The 18352-nt window shown below is 43.9% G+C and overlaps 2 protein-coding genes across 3 annotated transcripts in view; both read right to left on the bottom strand.

The window, feature by feature from the left end:
- Nucleotides 1-1735, bottom strand: part of SCUBE2 (signal peptide, CUB domain and EGF like domain containing 2) — a 35921-nt gene extending 34186 nt beyond the window's left edge. Inside the window, exon 1 of one of the 2 annotated variants that reach the window (XM_050975374.1) lies at nucleotides 1627-1735. In XM_050975374.1, coding sequence (XP_050831331.1) covers nucleotides 1627-1729 — 103 coding nt within the window. In that variant the 5' untranslated portion in view covers nucleotides 1730-1735. The remainder of the gene's footprint in view (nucleotides 1-1626) is intronic. The other variant, XM_050975373.1, reaches the window with a different exon arrangement.
- Nucleotides 1736-7373: 5638 nt separating this feature from the next.
- DENND5A (DENN domain containing 5A) overlaps nucleotides 7374-18352 on the bottom strand; it is a 62072-nt gene continuing 51093 nt past the window's right edge. Inside the window, exons 16-23 of the mRNA XM_050975352.1 lie at nucleotides 16620-16741; nucleotides 14664-14809; nucleotides 13915-14033; nucleotides 12572-12753; nucleotides 11689-11771; nucleotides 10380-10503; nucleotides 9396-9564; nucleotides 7374-9174 (exon numbers count right to left, since the gene is read on the bottom strand). Coding sequence (XP_050831309.1) covers nucleotides 8991-9174; nucleotides 9396-9564; nucleotides 10380-10503; nucleotides 11689-11771; nucleotides 12572-12753; nucleotides 13915-14033; nucleotides 14664-14809; nucleotides 16620-16741 — 1129 coding nt within the window. The 3' untranslated portion in view covers nucleotides 7374-8990. The remainder of the gene's footprint in view (nucleotides 9175-9395; nucleotides 9565-10379; nucleotides 10504-11688; nucleotides 11772-12571; nucleotides 12754-13914; nucleotides 14034-14663; nucleotides 14810-16619; nucleotides 16742-18352) is intronic.

Raw genomic sequence — 18352 nt, 5'->3', positions numbered from 1 at the left:
GAAGCAAAATATCCAGGTGGAAACTTCAGAGAAGAGGAAATGAAGAGAAAGGGAAACACCAACAGGAAGAAGCCCTGGAGATGAAGAAGTGTAGACAGAAGAGGAAGAAAGGTTACAGGCAGCAGAAGACATCAGCACAAGCTTTTCACACAGCAGAAGAAAACTGAAGCATGGAAACAGGAAGATTTCCAGCAACTGGTTAAAAGGGAGAATTGTAGGAGCAACACGCCATGCAGGTACAAAAAGTGCCTCCTAAAACAAGAAGTAGCACTTGAGTATCAGCAGAAAGCAACTATTTCAATAGTCAGCCACTTTTTATGGTGGAGATCACTTTCCAAATGGAAATTTCAGCCAGCACTTCTCCCATTTACAATTATAGCATTCATCCTGCTTTTTTTTTTTTTCCTTTCCCCCAATCACAAAATATGCCTGTAGGTACTGCAGCAGCTGCCAACTGCAGAAAGTGTTCACTTGGTTTTAACTCCTAATGGGGTTTGGCAGTAGGAAACAAGGCAGAGAGCCAGTGTTAGAGCAGCAGTGCCTTCCTGGCTCTCAGGTGCACACAGCTCCAGCAGCAGAGATGGGATCCCAGATACTGCCACCAGCAAGAAAGGAGAAGGTGGCAAACAGTGGGAAGCAGCTGGGAAGAACAGCAGAATTGGCTTCCTCTCAAAGCAGAGAGGTCAAGCCATTAAAAAATCTGGGAGGCAGTGAAGTGAAGGAGCAAGTCATGCAAGGAAGGGTGCAGGCAACAGCTGAGGGGTCTCCAGCTAGTGGGACTCCGGTAGGTGGGGTAGACAGAAAGGATGGGCAGGGAAGGACAGACAGACAGCCGGCATAAAGGAGCACCAGCCACACGTGCTGACTGTGTGCCCTCGGCACCGTCAGATCTCCCCTGCCCTGCCCGAGCCAGGGGGCACAGACCTGCCCCGGCAAGAGGGGTCCCGTAAAACACCCGGCAAGGAGGGGGCTTCTCACTAAGGCAGGACACAGAGACATGGAGCAGATCTCGTGGCAGCGGCAGGACGGCAGCTCAGCTGGGTTATTTTTACACCGCCCCTCTGTGATCTGCTGCGTGCGGTAAAGAACCACAACAAGAAGCCGCATCACTAATGCGTGGAAAGGAGGGCTAGGAAAAATCCGTAGGCACAGAGAGCGAGATTTCCCCTTGCAGTGACAGCATCCCGAGCACATTAGAGACCCTGGAGGAACGAGACTGTGAGCCAACATTGCAGCCTTCAACTTGGCAGGAGGCGGCGGCGGGAGAATCCCGGGGCTGGTTCCGCGGGGTCTGAAGGCAGCTTCACCCGCGGCACACGCCGTTCACACCCCGCTCCCCAGGTGCCCCGGCCCGGGGCTCTCCCCGCTCCCAGGGCAGCGGAAACCACCGGAAAAGCGGCGTTGGCAACACCCGAGGAGCCCGAGCGCCCTGCGAGCAGCGCTGGGCACGGCCCCACCTCACACCGGCCCCGGCCCCTTCCCTTGGCCGCCGGACCGGAGAGGAGAGCCGGGACCGCGCGGTGCCCGCGGAGGAGCCGCTATGCGGGGCTGAGGAGAGCGGAGGGCGCGCACCGGGCAGGGACCGGGGGCACTCACCGGGCAGGGGCAGGGACCGGGGGCACTCACCGGGCAGGGCCAGCGCGGCGGGGCCGCCCGGCGCGGGCAGCAGCAGGAGCAGCAGCGGCAGCGCCCGCGCCCCCGTCGCGCCGCGGCGGCCGCCGGACCCCATGGATGGCGCTGCTGCCGCTGCCGCCGCCGGGCGGGAGGAGGCGGCGGCCGAGGGAGTGTCTGGGGCGCCCGGCCCGCCTCGCACTGACAGCGGGCGCGGGGCGGCGAGGGCTGGGCGGGCCTCCCCCTCCCCTGCCCGGCCCTGCCCCGCTGCCCCGGGCGCGGTGGGCGCTGCCGGCACACGAACCGCCCCATCCCATCCCATCCCATCCCATCCCATCCCATCCCATCCCATCCCATCCCATCCCATCCCATCCCATCCCATCCCATCCCATCCCATCCCATCCCATCCCATCCATCCATCCCCCGCGGAAGCCCCGGCAGCCGCCCCGGCGCCCGCACACCTGCGGCGCCCCAAACACAGGTGTCCCGGCAGCCGCTGGCACACGCAGGCTGCGGGAATGCCTCACCCGCAGGAGCGGGGGCTCCCGCGGCCCGGGAACCATCGCCCGGCGCGGACAAGCCCCAGCAGCGAGCCTGTCGCGGCCCGAACACACGCGACGCGCTCGCGTTGGTTCAAGAATAAAATATTGACAATTTTACTGTGTAATCACACCCCACTGCAGAGCGCGAAATCTCCAGCTGAAGGCCACGCCAAAACCCAGGCAACACCCCACCCCCAAGCCAGCCCCATCCCACCTCCATTCCCAGCCACGGATTTCTCACAGCTGTCGCTCCTTTGGCAGGTAAAATTGGCTCATACATTATTCACTGAAATCATCATTTCCTAAATAATGTCTGACCTTTCAGGCTGCGAGCAAAAGCAGGCAGTTTTCTTCTCCACCCCTCCCTCCCATCCCCATCTCGCTGCCCTTTCTCTTTTGTTTTGTTCTGTGAGAAATACCGAGCTGTTTCTAGTTGCAAGGGCGGTTTATACACATTAGTAAATCTTCAGAATGAAACTTTCCCTCAGTCTTTGTCTTTGTTTCCTTAATGGCAGCTATAAATTACCACTCTCCTTTCTCACTGGAGCATCAGGCTTCATTGCTTTTGAAATGATCAAAGTTATTCTCTTTTTGAATCCAATGAGAAGCAACCTTTTGTGTCTCCTGGACGGTTTCAGTCTTAGGCAATCTCATCTATAAATACATAAAGCTGCTCATTAAACCCTCCAAGGATTCTCCAGCCCTAAGCAATAAATGAATGAAGGGTTTCTCGACAGTTTCCATGATCTCCTGAATAAACCTTCATACTTGGAGTGGGAATTGGCACACCTGCACATCTCTCATCCAGGGATATCACTTAGGGTGTCTCCATAAACAGCTCTCCCAAATGGACAGAGAAGCCATCTCCCAGCCAGGCACATGGCTTCAAGCCAGCTTACAGAAAAGCTGGTACTCATTTCAGGCACTGCCCAGTCAAGTCCCCTTGAGGAACTCGACCAGTATTAATTTAATTAACTTTCATCACAAGATTTGCAAAAGACAAAGTAATACACACATGAAAAGTGTAGCAGAAAAACCAGTAAGGGACACTGAAGAGTCCTGTAGCCAAAATATCCAAAGCTTTCTGAGGCACCGTAAAAGCAAAGCATCTTTCTTACTTCTGTAAACTAAAACATAAAGTGAGACATAAATATTTGGGAATGCCTGAGTTAGATCAAAAGATCTCACTGCAGTTTGGAAAACAAACAGAACAATATCAAATTTATCTTAGCTAATGAAGCCATTTCTTACACATAAATCTCCAAGTGTTTTGTGAAGGATCCTGGCTAATATTTCACATATAACACACATTTGTTTATGATGAAGAATTGCCATTAAAATATCTCTTTAAAGACACAAACCAGACAAGCTCAGACCTCAACTCAGATGCCTTTCTGCAGCCTTTTTAACTATTTCTATTCAACCACAGAGTCACAGTGACAGATGGCTGTTCTGGGCATGAAGACCTTTAATGGGGGAGAGAAGCTACAAAAATTCTTAAGATTCAACTTCAGCATTAAGTATGAGGAAAGGAAAACCACCATACCAGGGCAGTTGGACAGGAAGACAACCCAAATAGGACTGTTGGGGGATTTTTTTCCAGCAATTTAAAATAAAATCAAATAATGAATTTTCAGGGAAGAAAATAGATCCTGGAAAATTGCTACTTCATAGAGGTAAGACCCCCAAATTCCCCTCTGCTCTCCATTTTCACTATCACATGCAGTTGCCCCACATTGAGAGATGGAGACTAAGCTGCCACAGAGCAGCTGGATGTAAAATCTGCTTCAAAAATTGTATACCTGATGTCCTGAGTAACAATGAATACTTTTGTCTGAAAATAGGGGTTAAAAACTGCTTTCTGCTTCACAATCCTTGTTAAATTTCATTATTTAAGGACAACTAAACAATATCTGAAGACATGCAGATTGCCATTTCATCTGCACTTCAATGAGAAGCAGCAACTCTACTGGCCTGCATCATATTGACCCAAAATTTAGCATGACTGAGCAAACATGATGAGTGCTTGTGACAGCAGCTGAAAACAGCTGGGAGGGCTGGGAGATGCCAGAATGGTAAAAGGAAAGTAGGATGCTGACAAGTGAGGAAATATTCTCAAATATTTAATTGTTCCAAAGCACACACAAAATGTCTCGGAGCTTTAGTTTCAAGCCTTGCTCATCTCTGGGTGTACACTGAGTTTTGAGTAATTGTTCTTCTTTGAAATGTATCACTCAGATTTTTGCACTTCCCATCTTAGTGTCCCAGGGTTGCTGAATTCTCTGTAAAAATAACACATCTTCAGTAAGCAGCAGGACCTGCACAGGACTCATCTGAGACAGAGGGAAATTGTGCATTCTCTGGTCACAAGGGGCATTAAAAACCCTCCCATGTAATTTATATGCCTTGTCTAATTCTTTTTATGCCATTTGTAGAAAAACCTTTGCCAAACAAACATCAGATCCATCAGTGACATTTTAAATGTTGTAGGATCTGCATCTGAACATGCCACTGTCACTGAAATGAAGAACAGCTCCTGTTCATTGCAGAACTGAACACAGCATGGCCTATTAATACACACACATTTCTGAGTGAATAGGGGGGAAAAGGAGACACTTTGTCATCTGAAATAACTTTTAGACATTTGTATTTCCTTGTGAGAACTTTCCAAGTCATTGCTACGACAAGTGGTAACATTTTAGAGCGGAGCAGTCAGTGAACAGCCCCTGCCTGCACACCCAGCAGTGGCACAACACACTTTGCCCACCAAGGAAGGCCCTGCTCTGGGTGCTCCTTTTCCTTGGAGGAAACCTGAAAACCCTGAGGCCACCCCCTGTGATGGGGGGAATGAAGCTGCACTTACCTCAGCTCCCTGCAGGCCTGCCCCACATCCATCCCTGCAGGGGGGTCAGCAGCAGCAGGTCCATCCCTGAGCAGAGCTTTGGTGTCTCTCACAAGCTCAGCACGCCCACAGCAGGCACCAACTCCCCAAATGCACCCCAAAACCTGCCCAAGGATGAGGCCAGAGCACCAGCTCACCAGAGCATGGCTCAGGCCAGGTTCACCCTGTGGCATCCCCCAGGATCACCCCCAGCTCAGGCAGCTGGATGCAGTTCCCCCAAGAGGGACACTGATATTTGTTATTTCCCTTCCCTTACAAAAAGGCTTCACCACAGACCAGGAGCAAAACCTCCCACGCAAAACTACCACGGGGGTGTGAGAGGTGAAGCACCAGAGACACCTCCAGACCAATGACCCAGCTCCTTCCCTTTTGCCTTCCCTGTGGAACAGAGCATTCAGTGATGACCCCACGTGGTTTCAAACAGAGGGATGGCAGCAATCTGAGGGTGTGTGCTCACAGACCCTCCCAAGGTCTGGGCTGGTCCCTCTGCCTTCCCCTTGTCCCCCTTCCCTGACTCCTGAGCAGCCTCTCCTCCACTGCTGGCAGTCTGACAGGGATGGCCTGGGGGATGGCTGGGAGGGAGCAGTTGTAGCTAAACAGATCAGACACAAAACTGAACAACAAAGATCTCCTGAAATGAGCCACTAAAATGTCCCACAGATGTCCTGCAGCCAGGCAGGGAGCCAGATGATCAGCCAAATTATACCAGGCTTTTTCAAAATAGCACATTGATGCTATTTTTTCATGTTAGAAGACAAAATTTTATTGCAATTCAGCAAATGAGCTACACCTGTATAACCTCTTTGTATATCCAATTCACATTTAATGTCCAATGGACTGAAATGTCACAGGAAAACTAAAAAAAGGAAAACAGTACCTGGTTTTGTCATTATAATGTAAACTTCAACACGGCCCTTAAAAATAACAAGCCAGTTATTTTCCCATGTAGTAAAATATATAGTTTATAAGGTATTGATGCTTTATCTTAGTTTAACAGCCAATCTCTAGGTATAAAATAAAGAGCTACAAAGATGAGAAGTACGTGTACAATTTCTTCAAGTATTTTCAAGTATCCTATAGTCTCTGCACTACGGACAAAATTCATTTGACAATATACAGAAAATGTTAAATCTGAATAGTTCCACTGCAGAAATATTAACATATTCATGAATTTAAAACACATTAAAAAGTATGGGTCATCCAGCTAGTAAGTCCCATTTGAACAGTTGGAAAAATACTCTTTGTAATGGAAAAAGTTGTGAAATAGTCTCCAGTTCATGAATATGTTTTCAGCTACAGAATATCAGGTGGTTAAAGTTTATGGCAGGTAAAGGCTTTTTTTTTTTTCCTTTTGTATAAACTTACCATCATAGTATTTAATTATATTTAAACCAAACTTTATTAATTTGCATTTTCATTTTGTATAAAGTATCATTGTAGCATTAACCAAAAAGAGGAAGAGGAAGGTCTATCTCAAACTGGTTTTTGCTGTCAGAATAAAGTAACCTAAGAGCTGGAAGAGGATCTCTGTGTCTTCCTTTTGCACTGGACAGCCAGCCCTCACTGATGGGCAGCACCATCCCCACGGGGCAGCCAAGGAGCCCACCCTTGGCAATCACCAAATCCCAGCCTCTGCCCATCCCAGCTACCTCAAACTGTCCTAAGGAGGGCAAAACAATCCACACCAAAACAGCCATTAGGCCAATGGGATCATGTCTCACCAGGTAAACTTGGGTGAGGAAGGGAAAAAACAAAGATTAAAAAAGAACCTCAGTTCAGGGTAATTACTTCATGCAAAAATTAATCCACCCTTAGTGGATCTCACTATGAGATCTATGGTTTTAACAGGATCAGCTCAACTGTTAAGGTCAAACTATGGACCCCTCCTTCCTTACTTAATATTCCCTGTGAAATACACAGGCATAGTAAAGTCATTGTCAAGACAGCTGAAACAAAAACAACAACAAAAGAAAACAAATGAGAAAAAAAACCAAAATAAAATTTAAAAAAATTTTGCTATTATTAATGCATAAACAATTTAGGGCAGGTGTAAAAAGACTATCCTAACATATTAAGCTAAAAACATGAAATGGTTAGAATGCAGTAAAACCTTTTTTTTTCATTTTTGCCCTTCCAAAGCAGGAAGAAGAAAAATTAAAAATAACACCAACAAAACCAACCCTGCACACACAGAGAATACTCCTGTGAAATGCTCCTGTGAGCTGTGAAAGAATTTGCACCCACCCCATGTGAGGAGTGGCTGAGACATTGCCCTCACATCTTCCTAATGCTACTGTGAAATCAAAGAAGAATCTTGCTCTGATAAGTAGTGACAAAGGAACTTCTCAGTTTAATAATGAAATAAATAGGACAAAAGTAAAAATAGTCAAAAATTTAATACATGTGCTATACTCATAAATTATGGAAATAAAACTATCACAAGATGTGACTAAGCTGTAGGTAAAGAAAAAGTGCTACAACATTGTATGAACCAAAAAAGTTGGACTCTGCTTCTCCAAAGAGAGACAATACTGAGATAAGTTTATACAGTGGAGACCTCTTAAATACACAGCCCTGAACTTCTGTACAGTAATTTGTGATGCTGATAAATCAGCCTGTTCTTAAGTCACATATTCATTTCAAAGAGATTTTTATCAGAGGTTTCAAATGAACAGAGATGCCTTTAGGCATTTGCCAAGTTCCAGATCTCCAATAAATTAAGCTTTCAAAACGTTTGTGTTTCATAGCAGAAATGGACTTAACTTTCTTTGCTAAAAACAAAAGCATCCCAAATGAAGCAGATTGTGACAATGGACATATGCACTCAAAAGGAAAGCAAAAAACCTTAATACCACTGTCCTTTCAGAAACATTAAGAAATGCTTATACTTGTTAGTAAGGTATACTGTTATTATTTCAGATGGGACATAAAGATCTTTATTTAGTCATCTGGCATCTGGGGAACTCGTGTCCCTCTTTATTAGCAGTTAAGAGAATTACCAGCAGCAACCATACACCAAGCTTTAAAAGGCTGGTTTAAGTGGAAATGTTCTTGTGTTATGAACAATTATTCCAGGTTTTTCATTTAAGTGGGCTACACTGTAAATTCTGAATTGCAACATAATATAGCCAGCTGTATCATAGAAGATTTTTTTTTTTAAAGACAAACTTACAAAACACAATGATAGGTTAAATAAATAAAAAACATCAGTTAAAAAACAGACTTAATTTCTTCTTCTGTGCAATTACGTACCAATATGAAAAATATTACTTTGATCTCTGGACATCTCATGGTTCAGTCTCCTGGATTTCACTAAAAATAATACTGACAACAAAAATAAAGGAAAAAAAAATAATTGTTGACAAATCAGTGCTTTGGAGCTATTAAAAGCACAGATCAGATCTGTAGTTCCCTTGCAGCAGAACATGACCCAACACCTTAAAAATCAAACATTGGTAATAATGTTAATATATAAAATATTAGTTTAAAAACTATAGAATGACCTTCTCAGCAGAAATGGAGTGTATACACTGGGGTCTATGACATACAGCATGTCTGAAGGCAAGTTCACAGAATGCTGAAAGGCTCACTGCACATTTTCTATGGCAAGGAAATACTGCAGCTTTAAAATAAGCTGCACAATACTCATCTCTATCTCTTTCACATGAAAGTGTGTAAAAAGCAAATCAGCAAATAAACTCTAAAATAGATTTATACCAAAATCCTCTTTTTTACATTGAGTTTACAGCTTCTATCCATTTGCCTGTACTATTTCTGGAGTTTCCTTCAAGAAAAGTCAAAGTTGCATTTCTGGGCCATGAACAAGTTCACGATACAATGTACTGGCAAGACAGAACTTTTGCATACTAACGAGATTCACTCCTTGTTGCTTTTTGTTGTGTTTGTAAAGACAGTTTTTGCTGTGGCACAGGAGGTCAGATGTCGATTCCTTTGACAAGAGATGCCTCCAGGGTGATGTTGAACTCCTGCAAGGTCTGCAGCACCCGAATCAAAGAATTCACCAGCGTGTGATCCTTAATCAGGGCCATGTCCTCGTACATCTGGGCTGTAATGGGGCAGTCTGCAAGCAGGGCGATCCAGTGGTGCAAGAGGTGGTCTCTGACAAGGGGCCAGGGGGCAGTTTGGGAATAAAAATAAAGCCAAGTTAATTTCACATCTGCACAGACATCATTTTTATTCTTTGCTTTTAAGCAGACCTACCGTGCTCTCCACTTCTCTTTATGAGACAGGGAATGGGGACTAACTGCCCCACGTGCAACATCTTTTTCACTTCATTAAAATATCAATAACAACAACAATTATAAAGAAGTTTTTTGTACCTGGCTCCAAGACACACCAGCATCTGAAACTTGCCATCCTTCCCAATGTTCCTAGGGGTGTTGTTGATAGCAGTGATAAAGCGACAGAAATTCCTGGCCCTTGTCTGCCAGTTCTCTTCTGGGACCATCTCGCTCTGCTCAAGGGTCTCATAGTATGTTTGTGCTTTTTCTTAAAAGAATGGTGGGAGATAATGAAGTTTCATCAGTGCATTTAAGAGAGAATTAAAACTGAAGGGCCTAGGATCAAAGCTCATCCATGTATTTCCTGAATCATTGCTTTTAGGCACTGCTTTTTTCTGTTTGATTCAGTCCTCTGTTCCCCCTGTATAAAATTGGGATTCCACTTCCTTCCCTCTAATGCTAAAGAGGTTCACCTATCTATTGAATTTGAGTGCACTAAAATGATCATGTAAGGGGAACAGCAATGTTAATGTAGCTACTCAAAATATAGAAACATTATTAAAAATAATTCCTTTTTTAAAATGTGCATGTGTACTCAGTGGATTTATTTAGCTTTGTGTCAAAGGATCTAGACCATTGTGTGAAAAATGCATGCTTATAATCCCTTTATTACAATGTCCAGTACATACAACAGCACTAGATCTGCTGTGCTCTGAAAGACAACTCAACCTCTTACAAGTGTGATTTCTTGCTTTCTCTGTGCTCAATTAACAACAAGGTTACTCCCTGTCAATTCACCACCCTGTTTATGTACCCCTTCCCCAGTAAGAAAGCTTGTTTCACACTATAACTGCAACAAGGACAAAGCCCAGCTGCTGCATTAAGCACAGTCAGCTTTGGCAGAAGACAGAGGCTCTCTCTCATGTCAGTATGAGCAGGCAGGAGCTCTCATGGCCATTCAGCTGCTGAGATGCCTCCAAGAAGTCTCCTCTTCACACCAGCTGAGACACAACAGCAGTGATAAGGAACACAGCTGGATGTGTTTCAAAGACACAGGCTCTGGGATGTCATCCTCCCACTCACCTAAGAAGTCCCAAATGAAGACGTTCTTGAAGAGTCTCGGTGATTTAAATCCATGCTGGAACACTTGCTCCAGAGCTGAAACGAGTCCACTCTCTCCACACAGCAGCAGGGTCAGGCTGCCTCTCTGCCAGCACACACAGAAAGCACACACACTCATCACCTCACCTTGGGACTCTGGGACACAAGTGTCCCACGCAGCTTTTAAATAAACAGATGCCTAAAGTTCAACTCTGCTGTCAAACAGTGACCCCAAACAGGATGGCTCAGTTCTCACAAGTCCTGAGCATTCAAAAATGGATTGACTTGTCTAAGAATGAGGCTGAGGAAAGCATTGTCAGGGCCTCATCATCATTACCAAACAAAGCCTCAAACAGGCCAAGATAATGAGCAGGTTTTACCTATAATAATTATCACTACAGAAAATTAGAAAAATATTTTCCTCTTTTTTTAAGTAACAGATCACAAACCCAGCATAGCATGTACCTCTTATCAACAAAAACATTTAATGCTCAGTAAAAAACAAAGCCCTGCTTCAGCACATGATGGTAAATTCTATTCTGCAAAACCAGTGCATGACCACTTGAGATTATTATCAATGTCATCACTGACCAGAATTACACTGGATTTGAATCTGTCATGCCATAATTTAGAAGTCAGGTGGTACAGGAATGTAAAAAGATCCTGACTGTCAGGAGCCATCCATCCAGATCCAGCACTGCTCTACACCTCTGGCTCACAAGGGCTGGACAGGGACACGCTACTCATGTTTGCTTCAGAAAATCACTGCTGTGTCAGCTGACCACATGTGTAATGCTAAAGAGTCTTGAAGAGCACTTCTGCTTCACTTTCTTGGGGGATGTGGGTGTTTGCAGGGTGCCCTTTGTTTCGTTCCCTTTTTTTAAAGTGGCCCCTGGGTTTTCATGTTTTAAGTAGCAAGGATAATGCAAAACAGACTTTAACAACCTACATAAAACTCAATGCAGATTCAAAATGTCAGTTAATTCAGAACAAACTAAACAGCAGGCAGTGCTCTTGAGAGTGTATGGATAGAACCCTTGGTAGAATTTGACTAATACCACAATTTCCAATACCAGAATGTTACCATTTAATTTAACAAAATGCTCCAGTTAGCAGCAACACACAGGCATGTGAGGCTGTAGTATCTCAGTAGCTCATTTATGCTCCACTTCAGGAATTCTCAAACACATGGCTGTCTATTCAGTTTGGTTACTTCTCCTATATAGTCTCTCATATTTACTAATCACAGTTTTAGGACAGGAGTGCCATTACACAGACAACAACCCCTCACCTCTTTCTCTGGCTTGTGGAAATGCTTGACAATACCATTAACAGCTTCACCAATTGCTTCTTGTATCTGACCAGTATTTAACTCTGCAAAACACAAAAATATATCCAGTTACAGCTTCAGAAATTGTACCTTGTGTGTGAGGGTTATGGCACAGCACAAAGCACAGCAGAGGGAGGAGCACCAATATAATTCATTCTCTTAAGGAAACAGTGCTGGGCTGTAGGAAATGGAAACCCAACTCTACTTTTATTTATTGTTGAGGAGGTAGGAACAGAGATGGTTTGGTTTTATATTGGAGTTAACACTGTGCTGTTTCGAAACACCAACAGTGGAAAGGGTTTTTACACATGATGTGAATGGACAGACCAGGACTCAAAGCTAAGAGCAGTGCTTTGTTTAGGACTGACAAATCTGGGCATCCTGGAAATACTTCCTGTGGTAGTTTCCCTGCAAACCCAAGTATGGTTGGGAACAAAGTAACCACTTGATTTATCAGGAATAAGACAACCACAGAACACTGACCTCAAGAGCAAACAAAGAGAAGTTTTTGAACAGAAACCACAAGCAAGATTCTTCATCCACAAAGGGCAGACAGAGAAAAGGCAGCAAATTTCTACCTTCCTCCATAGCATTTATTCCACAGGTGAAGGACAACACAAAAACCACCCCTGGACCAGGAGCACAGACACATGTGCCACTCTTTCAGATTTCAAAAGTTAAGCAGACAGCACAGGATGCTCAGGATTGTAATTTGGAAGTTAGCTGGAGTACAAGCAGCACACTGGGCTGAGTTTCACAGGTCCTCCCCAAACTCCAGTTGTGTTTGCAAGCCCTCAGGTGATGATATAGAACAGGACAAGACAGGACAAGCCCCAGCACTCACTTGGCTTATTGTTTGGTGAGATGGTGACAAATCTCCTGATCATACTGGGAGACTGCTGCAGGGGAGGGGTCCGGCACTGCCGCTCATCAGCCTCCGTGTGCGAAGTCAGCAGCTCTCCCACCAGGATCCTCTCCAAGCTGCCATCATCCATCCCCTTCCCAAGCCACCTTCCACAGGGAAACCTAACAACACCAGGGGGATAAACAGATCAATCCAGATTCAATCCCATGCCAAAGACTTTTAACTGCAGTTGCCTAAAGCCCAAATCCTGCTGGCATAGTTACTAGAAAGAATTCATTGATCCAGCACCAAGTAATAAAGTCTTGGCTTTGGCTTTTGCCAGCACAGGCAGCAAAAGTAAAACAGCTTTTCAGTTCCAAGTTTGTGCTGAATGTTGCAGTAGATGATCCATCCACAAAGCAGATTTTGCCTGAGTCCCACATGTAGCATGATTTGAGGAAAAATAGGTAAAAGTGGAAATCCTACTACATCCCATAAAGAAAGGGTGAAGAAATACACTGAATATACTACATAGCAAGCCAGCTGTAAAACAGCCCCACAGCCCAAACATATGCTTAAATGCCAGAACACCAGTACTTCTACTGAATTGGGGTATTAAATCAGACACTAGAAAGCACACATGCTCATTTGCTCCTTATCACTTTTTCTGAACCAATGTTGATGGCAGTTTAATCAGCTTAATTGGAAAACTGAACAGCATCCAAAAATAGAATCTTTCCTCTTCATTTAATTACAAATGAACTGGCATGAAGAGCTGAATGGACTTACCCACCAATCTGACATCAACATGAGCCTGACAGTTTCCCTAAACAAAGGACAGGGCATCAAACTATGGTGTATCTAACACAAATAAATTTAATTCTCACTCTAAGTTTCATTCCTTTACTTTCCCCATGTAAACACAGGTTTCTAACACTCATAAGGCCTTGTGTTCCAGCTTGTGTCCAAAGGTGTCTCTGTAACACCTGGAGCACACAGTCCTAATATAAAATACCACCTATATTTGGTAAGCAGCAGGCTCTGACTTGCTGTTTCTTCCTTGGGCTCAAGGCAGATTATTTCTAAACTGCACAACAGTCATCTCATTCTCTCCACCAACAGTCTGATATGAACATCTGCAAACTGCAAGCCCTGTTTGAATTCAGAAGAACCAGGATTTGTTTAATGCCAGAAGCCAAACAATCTTTCTGTGCCTTCAGGTCGAGGCAGCTGTAGACACAGAGTCCCAGGAGATCAGACCTTTCTAATCAAACAAGCCCTGCTGTGCCAGCTCCCTGCAGGAATTCTACTTACCCCACATGAAATGTCAGGATGATACTTACTTGTAAGTATGCCCTGTTATTTCATTTCTGACCATAACATATTCCACAAGCCACTTGGCATACAGCCCTGAATTATCATGTCCTATTTGCACTGTGGTCAGCTTTCCCAGGTTCTGGCACTGCAAATTAAACAAAGAGTTTGTCAGAGGAAACTGAAAAAGAAAGCAGCATGTTGGGGGAATAAACTGTTAGGGAACGTGCTCAGACAGAAACTCAGCAATGTGGCTCCTGTTTCTGACTGCATGGTTGGTTGTGGGCTCTTCAGTGGTAGGCTGCTTTACTTGGTTTTGTTTGCTTGTTGTGCTAAATACTGTTATGATCTGCACAGAGCACATCAGCTGAACTAGATTTTTCAATTCAATTTCACCCAATGAACACAACACCCATGCAGAAATCAGAGCAGAATCACTTCTTTGTTTTCCAAGAGAAGAGGATATGACACCTCCCACAGTTGTAACATAAAGACAGTCTTGTCTATCCCTTGCACTAAGGAATTGTCAGTCATTTTACTCTGCATGTTATTAAATGTAGGTTAAATGTGCTATGCACAGGCACAAACTATCTGTGACTAACCACAAAGATATTCCACATTCATTCCACAAGTGAAGGACAATACAAAAAACACCCCTGGACCAGGAGCACAGACACGTGTGACACCCTTTCAGATTTCAAGGTGGTACAGCAAGGGGAGAATTTAAAACTGAACAAACAGAACACTCAAATCAGGTTTTGTATCAAGTAACACAAACCTCAAAAGTCATTTCTAATATGTTCCTGGGAATCTGTAGGACTCCTGTTTCACCCAGTTCTCCCGAAATACAGATCCAAGGATTGGCTGTGAACATTGAGCCACCGAGTTTCTTGCTGGGAACAATCAAGATATGGTATGGTATCACTGCAAACACAAAAGAAAGAACACTTCATAAATGAAGAAGAATAATTATGTAACCTCTTTAATCAAGAGAGGACCAAAAGATAAGTCATAAAACAGCACTGCAGCACCATGAAATGTTAAAAGAACATTAGAGATCCCATTTAATCATGCTGACACTTGCACACGAAGCACTGACTGACAGTGGGGAAGTGCACACATACACAGCAGCCACTAAGAAGCAGGACTGACAGCAGAAGAGTGTCAAGTGAAGAAAGAAATTTGGATGGAATAATGCCTTCTTAGGAGTGTAATCCCTTTTTATTTACCAACCTCACAACATGGCACAAAGATGGTTACTTATCCTCAGCTTAGTGACAAGGAAGTAAAGACAGGATATTCCTGTACCCAGGAGTGCACAGTAGCTCAGCACACTGTCCAAGTCCCCCTCAGGTACTAACTGCAGCCTTTCTTCACAGGCATGGATGGCAGCAGCATTCACTGCCATGGCTGAAGAAATCCAGTGAAAATACAGCATAATGCTGCACATTTCTCTGTGCCATGTCACTCTTAGTTATGCTAACTTTAGGACTTATCAATCTCTCAAAAGAAAAAAGCAATTTATTCCCCTTCTGAATAACACCACACATATGCTCAAGTGCTTTCTGGTCCCCTGGTTTACATGTGAGTAATTCCATGCAGTATCACCTGAGCTGCATCCCTCCTCTGACTCTCGAGGCACATCCTCTTCCACCACCCAGCACCTCCTGCCCAGCCCTCTGTTAACCAACCTTTTATAATAAAATCCAGTTCTCTGAATGGTCACAGTGTTTCTTGGCTTGCTGCCCTTCTTTCATAGTGCATAAGCAGATTACAGTCAGGGCTTTTCAGCTGAGGCATTTAATGCATTTCTCCCTCAGCATCTCCTCAGCTGTCAGTGCCCTTGAGAAAGCATTTGGTGGTTGGATTTTCTTAAAAGCCCAATGCTCCTAGCAGTATTTAAGAACAAATTAAAATGTTTCCCTTTTTATTTTCTGTGCTGATAGTCCTAAAGTAAGTGACAATTTAAGTGCATCCAGCAGACCAGATTTTCACATTACCCAGAACTTGCCTGCAAGACCCAAAGCTATTTTGCTTGGATGTGTTTGCTTTGTCTTTCATACACACAAGTGTGAAACACAACACACCACCAAGGGTAGCCCTTTCACATATCCCACCCCCCATTTCATAAGCCTTGCTAAAGTCTTTGCTTATTTTGCCTTCCCAGTGATGTCCTGTGGCAGCAGGCCCACAGATCTTTGAGAACTCTGTAACACAGTTAAGTATTACAGTTACCAACAATAGCTTAGAATTTTCTCTAGGGTACCTTTTCAACAACTAGAAGAAAAAAAAATGCTGAGCAGTTCTGATGCAACCCTCAACTGTTACCCCAAACCCAGAGATAGGCATGTAACAAAGTAGCCTGAGCACAAAAAATGAAAGGTTTGTTTTAATTCCCAGCATGCATTAATAATCTTGATGGTGAACATCCCATTCTGTACTTATTTAGTATCATGCAAACAAGCCCACCACAAAAACTTCCGCTGAGAACTCACCCCCAGTTAAAATTATTAGAGCTATGTACTTTACTAAGTTAGAAACAAAAGCGACAGAGACAGAAACTCTTGCCCACCAGAGAAGATCATGGAAACAGCAATACAGCACACACAGATGGATCCCGGGGGGAAAAAGCAGAACAATTACATTAGGGCATGTTGCTCAGATCTCTTTAGAACTTTGGACAAGGACTCAACCAAATCTAGAAATCAGAGTTGCAGGGAAAGCAAATACTTACAGATTGTTGTGAAAACATTGGTAAAGCAAAAGTAATCCACAGCATTGAATGACAGGAGATGATAGAGGAACTGCTCCTTCTCATCATCGCAGCGCAGGAACGCGTAACGCTTGTAGAGCTTTCTGACAAAGCAAAACACATAATCTGTCACAGCAACAAGATGCTTCCAGTGAAATGTTTTCTACTGTGCACATTTATTAGGTACACTGTGAATAATGGGCAAGCAATTACAAATGAGAAGTGATACTGGGAGAGCCAAGAGTTTTCAGTGTGCCAAGATACGCTGAGTCTCTGCAAGGCTGACATCTCCAAAGTGAATCAGACCCATTCTCATTATCTTCCATCCCTCAAATGTAACATTTGCTTTAAGGGTCTTCTCCATCCAAAAACACCCCAAGATGGAAAAAGGAATTTTGCACTTTCTTGAAAAATATTCTGACTTCTTTTGACCATGTAAAATGACAGAACTGCAGTGAAGAGAGTTTTCCTAAGTTACTTCTGAGCAGAGGTTGTCATGGGAGAGTTCTCCAGCTCATGATGCATGACAGAGGACTGTTCTCCAAGGACTTAAGGCAAAAACTGGGGCTATCTGCTTGTATTTGGCTATAGGTGATCACCTAGGGCCTACAACAACCTGCAAATTAATCCAGGGAATAGCTCAGTGTTGATGGTGCACAGCTCCTGACACAACCAAGATGACAGGCATGCAAAGGTGGCAACCAATAAATACAAGTGTTGGCCATAATCATAAAAGAAGAGCATGCCAAAATATATCAAAATCCAACTGATGCTGCAGGAATTTTCAAACCCTCAAGAATGCAGAAATTAGGTACTAGAAATGCTGACCCAGCTGTGGACAGGTTGTTCCTGCCAGGAGGGCATCCTGACAACTCCCCTCAATTTCAGGCATCAATTTACAAAAAAGTCAGCAAGTCACAAGGCAAACTTGCAAAACAAATCAATGATAGTCAACAAACAGGCATGTTCTCACTCACATAACAAACCTGACACTAGAGACTGACAGGAAATGTTCAATGAAAATAAAGAGACTGAGCCTTAAATTAACCTGACCTGCCTGTAGCCACAAGAGTGGCAAAGCCACAAAAGTCTCACAGGTGGCCATGTCTGTGTTGCATTTGCACAATCTGAATCACATGTTTGACAGCCTGTCAGGGTATGTGCTGTCCTGTCTCTTCAAAGGATAAGGTTTCTCTGTTTCCCAGGGCACACAAAGATCTCAGGACATGTGATTTCTCCCTGTTCCCTCTGCAGACTAGAAAAAAAAAATCAAACATGGAATATTTTCCTTATATTTGTTAATAAATGTCAAGCAAAGAGAATGGGATAATTAAAATATCTAACAGCTGCTTCAAAAGGAACAACACACAATCATGTTAACTGTAAAATGGCAGAAGTTGCACCATTACTTTAAGTACCTCACTGAACTTGGCACTGCTTCCTCTAAGAACAAGTGGGGCACACTTTCAAACCACACTGCCTACAACAGCTCTCTGAGTAGGATATCTAAATATGCAGCACAAAGCACACAAGACTACAGAAAATTGATGTCATCCTGCACAAGTTGCTCCTTTGTTTGTCATTTTCATTTTAAACATCCTTTTGCTGCAGTCTCCCTGTGTTCCAGAGAATCAGAATCTGCCTGACAGCTGAGGAGGACACTGGCCAGTGTTAAGAGGTTTTTTCCTTCTCTTTTGTAGGGGTACATGGAGTGT

The sequence above is a fragment of the Serinus canaria genome, chromosome 5, assembly GCF_022539315.1.
Source record: "Serinus canaria isolate serCan28SL12 chromosome 5, serCan2020, whole genome shotgun sequence".
In the NCBI taxonomy this organism is placed as follows: domain Eukaryota; kingdom Metazoa; phylum Chordata; class Aves; order Passeriformes; family Fringillidae; genus Serinus; species Serinus canaria.
Note: the sequence above shows the minus strand (reverse complement) of the source record. Positions and strands in the feature narration are given on the sequence as shown.